The following is a 7,099-nucleotide window of genomic DNA, read 5'->3' as shown; positions in this document are numbered from 1 at the left end:
GTTTGGTTAGGTTAGGTCAGGTCAGAATAGGTTAGGTTAAGTGAAATTTATTTAGGTTACGTTGATTAGGTTGGATTAAGTTAGGTTAGGTTAAATTAGTTTAGATTGTCAGTTAAGGTTAGGTTAGGTTAGGTTAGGTTAAATTAGTTTAGACTGTCAGTTAAGGATGTTTAATCGTGAGGTGAAATGAATTAGTGTGTAATGTTTAGGTGATGTTGAACTGTGTATTTATGTACTGGTAATGGGAGTGTGGCGAGGCTGTCCATGCGTTCGGTGTAAATTGCAAGGGTTGCCTCCAGCCCTCAGGTCGTGGGAGGGTCCTGTCACACACCCCCAGGAAATACCGCCATGGTCTCGTCTCTACTGCTGACGAAACTCTTGTGCATTTTGCCTCAAGTTACAGGTAGAAATTGTACTGCTGTATTGTGAGAAGCTGTGTGTGTGGGTGGGGGGGTGGAGGTGGATGTGTGGGTAGGTGTTTGCGGCTGGGTGGCTTTTGTGTGTGTGTGTGGGTGTTGTCAAGAGTCACATGGCACCCAAAGTCTCAGATGTGATAATGACTCACTATTTAGTACGGATGGAAACTATTAACATCCTCAACTTAAACTAACTGATGTTCAAACAGATTGTAAATAGACTTGTTGTAAAGACTTCATCCGTTGTTAAATCTGTACCTCTGTTAGTTAATGACCCCGACCATCCTGAATTAACCTGGGATTAAACAACAACAAAATCAATATAAAATTGACACATTCACCATTTGATTATAGGCGTGTGGTATCATCCAACACCGTGAGAGAGAAAATGTGGAGTGAGGGAAAAGGAGGAGGGAGGGAGGCGGTATCAGAATCAAGATACTGTACCTGTTGTGTGAGTGGGAGGGAGGGAGGAATCACCTTCACCTGTGTTGGGTACCTGCAGCAGCTCGTCAGGTGAGTGGGCAGGGGGTGGCTTGTTCGTGCACCTCTCTCTCTCTCTCTCTCTCTCTCTCTCTCTCTCTCTCTCTCTCTCTCTCTCTCTCTCTCTCTCTCTCTCTCTCTCTCTCTCTCTCTCTCTCTCTCTCTCTCTCTCTCTCTCTCTCTCTCTCTCTCTCTCTCTCTCTCTCTCTCTCTCTCTCTCTCTCTCTCTCTCTCTCTCTCTCTCTCTCTCTCCTCTCTCTCTCTCTCTCTCTCTCTCTCTCTCTCTCTCTCTCTCTCTCTCTCCTCTCTCTCTCTCTCTCTCTCTCTCTCTCTCTCTCTCTCTCTCTCTCTCTCTCTCTCTCTCTCTCTCTCTCTCTCTCTCTCTCTCTCTCTCTCTCTCTCTCTCTCTCTCTCTCTCTCTCTCTCTCTCTCTCTCTCTCTCTCTCTCTCTCTCTCTCTCTCTCTCTCTCTCTCTCTCTCTCTCTCTCTCTCTCTCTCTCTCTCTCTCTCTCTCTCTCTCTCTCTCTCTCTCTCTCTCCCTCTCTCTCTCTCCTCTCCTCTCTCTCTCTCTCTCTCTCTCTCTCTCTCTCCTCTCTCTCTCTCTCTCTCTCTCTCTCTCTCTCTCTCTCTCTCTCTCTCTCTCTCTCTCTCTCTCTCTCTCTCTCTCTCTCTCTCTCTCCTCTCTGTTTCCCTTATTATTTACACTGGATTATTGTTACTTGTTTTATTTTTTATTTGTCATGGCGTTAACTGGTCTTGTTTATCAGGTTGTGTGTGTGTGGTTCTGGGTACCATCAGCGTTAAGATCCCACACCGGACACACAACTTTAGGGCCCTGACAATAACACCACCTCGGCAGCTACTCCTTCGGGAACGCTGGTTGTTAGTGACTCAACGTTAGGTATAAGAGACCAATGGTTCAGTGTCTCTGTTACTAACTATGGAGGCGCTGTCGACTCGCTTAAGGGTATTTGTATTAGGATCGCCCCGCCATTACTGTTGAGGAAACTTGAATAGGTATGTTCTCTTGTTAGTTTGAAATGATACTTTATATATAACGTTGGTGTGTGTGTGTGTGGGTCCTATCAGATAAGCGGTCACGATAGTTGTGTAGGTAGCGAGCAGTAGCAGTCACACAGACACCCGTCAGCACCGCCCGGTTACCTTCTCTCTCAGTACTGTTTAACTCGACAGCTGAAGTTGTTGACAAGTGGAGATTCTGATTATGATAATAGTAAATAGTTGATGTGTAAACAGATTAAAAATATATATTAAGAAATTCACTTATCTATAGTCTCCTTCTTCCTTTCTCCCCGTCCCTTTTCCCTACTTTCTCCCATTCTCTCCTCCTTCCTTTCCCCCGTCTCTCCTCCCCTCTTCTTCCCGTCCTCTCCTTTCTTCCCCCGTTCCTCCTTCCTCCCATCTCCCGTCCCTATTTCCTACTTTCTCCCTTCTCTCCCTCCCCCCTCTTCCCCGTCTCTCCCTCTCCCTCTTCTCCCCGTCCTCCCTCCCTTTTCTCCCCGTCCCTCCTCCCTTCCATCTCCCGTCCCTCCTCCCTTCCATCTCCCCGTCCCTCCTTCCCCCTCCATCTCCCCGTCCCTCCTTCCTCCATCTCCCCGTCCTCCTTCCTCCATCTCCCCGTCCCTCCTTCCCCTGTGTAAGAAATATAACAGCCACACAGTAAGAGCTCCTCATTATTTTAAGTGTCGTCACCCAGCTGTATACGAAGGAATTACGTGACAAAAAATCGGCAGAGCGCTTCTCGGAATGTGTTTAAAAAATTATCCTTATCCTACACTGAGATCCACACCGAGGTCCTACACCGAGGTCCCACACCAGATCCCACCAAGGTCCTACACCCAGATCCTACACCCAGATCCTACACCCAGATCCTACACCAAGGTCCTACACCCAGATCCTACACCAGGTCCTACACCCAGATCCTACACCCAGATCCTACACCCAGATCCTACACCCAGATCCTACACCAAGGTCCTACACCCAGGTCCTACACCCAGGTCCTACACCCAGATCCTACACCCAGATCCTACACCCAGATCCTACACCCAGATCCCACCCAGATCCTACACCGAGATCCTACACCCAGATCCTACACCCAGATCCTATACTGAGATATTAGATGACAAGGCGAGAGGACTCCTAGGTGCGGCCATAGGATAATACGATTACCTTTACACAAGACGAGAGATGAATGACTGAACTGATGGTACAAGAGGCCAGACCAGCCCGGTATATGGCTCGCCTTCACAAACAGGACTTATACCTCGGTGCCGACTCTCACTCACTCACTCACAAGGAAGGTTTCAAGAGAAGGGTTCTAGTTAAGGTAAAGTGGGAGTATTGTAGCTGCCATTTGGGATGTTTTGTTTGCTTTTCTTTTTTTTGGGGGTGGAGGTGGGCTCATGTGTCTTAAAGTGGGGTAGTTAGTTACGTTCTTGTGTCTTGGTTACGAAAGAAAATGCTCTAGGAACCTCTACAAGAAACTGTGGAGTGAAGCCTTGTTCACGCCGGCAGGATATTTACTCACGGAGTCCTGAGCTGTTGGTAGTCTTCAAGGAACGTCCCTCAGTTCACTCTTCCTCCCCCAGTTCACTCCTACCTCCCCAGTTCACTCTACCCCCAGTTCACTCTTACCTCCCTACTTCACTCCCCAGTTCCTCCACCTCCCCAGTCCACCCCTCCCCAGTCCACCCCACCCCCACCACTCACCTCCCACTCACCCACCTCCCACCCACCTTACCTCCCCACTCACCCACTCCCCAGTTCACTCCTTACCTCCCAGTTCACTCACCTCCCCACTCACCTTACCTCCCCAGTCCTCTTACTCCCCACTTCACCTTACCTCCCCTTTCACCTTACCTCCCCCACTCTTACCTCCCCAGTTCACCTTACTCCCCCACTTCACCTTACTCCCCAGTTCACCTTACCCCCACTCACCTTCCTCCCCCAGTTCACCTTACCTCCCCCACTCACTCTTACCTCCCCACTCACTCTTACCTCCCCAGTTCACTCCTACCTCCCAGTTCACTTTTACCTCCCCAGTTCACTCACCTCCCCACTCACTCTTACCTCCCCCACTCACCTTACCTCCCCCACTTCACTCTTACCTCCCCAGTTCACTCTTACCTCCCACTTCACCTTACCTCCCCAGTTCACTCTTACCTCCCCCACTTCACTCTTACCTCCCCCAGTTCACTTGTCTTGGCTGTTATATTCTCCGTTAGGCGTGTGAGTTAGTTATACAGGAGATAGTGTGTTGTATGCCGTCAAGTCTTTCTGTTATAGGCTCAAGTGCTCACCCACTTCCTCCTCCTCCTCGTAGCTGTCTTAGTCGACGTCAAATTGGGCCTCAGTTCTAATAGACCCTCACGTAATCAAACCTGACCAGATTATTAACATTGGGCCCATTTAAACTGGGCCCTGGTTGGACTTGAACCCTATAGGACTGGCCCCTTTAGGACTGAGACACCGTAAAATTGGGGTCCATTAGAATTAGGCTGTCTTAGGAGTGGGGCCCGCTTGGCCAGTCACCTTTAATTCGTTGTGGTAATGTGACAATAAAGTGCAACACAGGAGAGCTTCTGTCCCCCGGGGGAACTGTGTCTTGGTGAGGATGTTAACCTTATGATGATGATGATGATGATGATAATAATAATAATGATAATGATGATGATATTATGTAGACCATGCAAGGAATAAGTGAAGTAAGATTCTTTAAGGTGGTGGAGCCAGGCAGGGCTTCAGGCCCTGTCTCCCCCAGTGATGGATGAAGGTCTCCCAGGTCCACCACCACCCGCTGTGTGCTCCGGCTGGCTGCTGGTGGTGAGGTCTGCATGCACTCCACCAAGCAAGCACTGAGTGAGCGAGTGTGAAATAAAGGTGGACACAATAATGGTTGAAGCATATATGTGTGTGTGTGTGTGTCAGACATTGCATGCATGCAAGTAAGCAAACACAGAGTGAGTGAGTGAGTGTGTAGAATAGCTCAATACGATGACAGAGAGAGAGAGAGAGAGAGAGAGTCGTCATTGTTATGTACACAAGCTAATGTCCCTCTCTGGGGGTCGTCTGGCTTGACGAAATATCTCATAAAACTTGTAGCTACCAGTACTCTATTTTCCTCAAGGTGACTCAAGTATATACAAGAATGATAATGAAATCTATTTTTATCTTTTGTTACCGTGATAACAATGTGAGGGACTCGTGAGGGACTCCCAGATGTTATCAGAATAATGTAAACGTTAATTAGCACACTGTACAGGACGCATGGTATAAAGTGTTCCTATCTCACCTCACCCCAAGACGTCTACAGTATGCAATATGTAGTTCACCTTCCTCCAAGATGTGTACAGTACAGTATATGACGTGTAGCTTCAGTGTCGTATGTGGAGGTATAGTAAATATTTTTTAAACGTTCGTCCCCCCCCCCAGATGTTCTGTGGTCAGAGGTCAAGGTCACTCCCACAGTTCTGGAAAAAGTTGGCTTCTCGCTCGACCTTCAGTATAGTTGTGCAACAGTTTCATCGCCGCGGGCATATTGAAGAGGGGAAACATAGCGGCATACCACACGACCACGCTGTGTCTGGGGTGTGGACCTCCCCTCCCCGCCCCACTGCTTATTGTCTGGGCTGTGGACTTCACTCCTTCGACACTGTGTCTCTGTGTATGTGCTGTGGGCTTACTCCTCCTATCGACGCTATGTTTCTAAGGCTGTGGACTTAATTACCCCCCCCTCAACACTATGTCTCTCGCCCCACCACCAACACTGTCTGCCACCCCACCACCAACACTGTGTCCCACCACCAACACTGTGTCCCCACCACCAACACTGTGTCCTCCCCCACCACTCAACACTGTGTCCTCCCCCATAGTGGCTGATGTGATAATGATTGTTTTGTAGGAGGAAGTAGTAGAAGATGTTACTTGTTGTATCCTAAAGACACTGTGAAGGTATTCAACCCGACAGCAGCATGACGTTATAATGGCACCTGCACTCGGGTGAAGGTACTAACCCGGGACAGCACACGTTATAACGGTACCCTACACTCGGGGTGAAGGTAACCCGGACAGTACACGTTATAACGGCACCTACACCTTGGTGAAGTTGTACCAACCCGGACAGTACACGCAGCAACGGCAATCACACCTGCAGAAGGTACTAACTCGACAGTACACGTTATAACGGCACCTACACTCGGGTGAAGGTACTAACCCGGACAGTACACGTTATAACGGCACCTGCACTCGGGTGAAGGTACTAACCTGGACAGTACACGTTATAACGGCACCTACACTCGGGTGAAGGTACTAACCCGGACAGTACACGTTATAACGGCACCTACACTCGGGTGAAGGTACTAACCCGGACAGTACACGTTATAACGGCACCTACACTCGGCTGAAGGTACTAACCCGGACAGTACACGTTATAATGGCACCTTCAACACACGCATTACGTGATAGTGAATAAGTAATTAAGGTTATGAGAAAGTTGAGTTCTTTGTGTCATAAAATTAGAATTAATACCAGCAAAAGGCGGAGTGTGTGTGTGTGTGTGTGTGTGTAATAATAATAATAATAATAATAATAATAATAATAATAATAAACGGTTTATTAATAGAGTTGCAGCCGGTGGCTGAAAATATACAGACTTACATTTGATTTAGACATAATGATATAATATGCAGTGAATACATTTACAGGGCTGTACAGTACATAAATCAGGAGTTGTTTATTATTTTAACAATAGATGGGATGGTGCTGTTCTTATATCTATCGGTGCGGGCTCTTATGGGCTGAATTTTGTTGTAGTGGCGGACTGCGCGAGTTGGGTGGGGGCTGCAGGTGGCAGGAGGTGGCGATGGCGAGGGTGGTGCAGTAGTCCACGGCCAAACCTTTCCAGTGCTTGGTGGTGGAGGTCACTGAGGGATGGCATTTCCAGGGTGGAGAGAGCGTTGGTGTAGCCGGAGTATTCTGCGCCGAGCATGATTCTGCAGGCCCTTTTCTGTACCTTCTCTAGCTGACGTTGTTGGGTGGAGTTGAGAGAAGACGACCAGGCTGGTGACGCATCCGTTAGTTTGGGGAGAATAAAGGCGTTGTAGATGGTCCTCAGCTCTGGCGTGGGTGTCCCAAGTGACCCAAGTCGTCGTAGCATGTAGAGACGGTACGAGGCTGCCTTG

General features: G+C 48.5%; 1 protein-coding gene across 1 annotated transcript; it reads left to right on the top strand.

The window, feature by feature from the left end:
• Positions 1-2,666: 2,666 nt before the first annotated feature.
• On the top strand, positions 2,667-3,080 carry LOC121866562 (extensin-like). The gene has a single exon (XM_042366329.1). The coding sequence runs from the start codon at positions 2,667-2,669 to the stop codon at positions 3,078-3,080; it is 414 nt and encodes a 137-aa protein (XP_042222263.1).
• The last annotated feature ends 4,019 nt before the right edge of the window (positions 3,081-7,099 follow it).

This window comes from Homarus americanus, unplaced genomic scaffold, assembly GCF_018991925.1.
Source record: "Homarus americanus isolate GMGI-L3 unplaced genomic scaffold, GMGI_Hamer_2.0 scaffold16430, whole genome shotgun sequence".
Lineage (NCBI taxonomy): Eukaryota > Metazoa > Arthropoda > Malacostraca > Decapoda > Nephropidae > Homarus > Homarus americanus.
The sequence above is the reverse complement of the archived record's forward strand: the minus strand, read 5'-3'. Positions and strand labels throughout refer to the sequence as shown.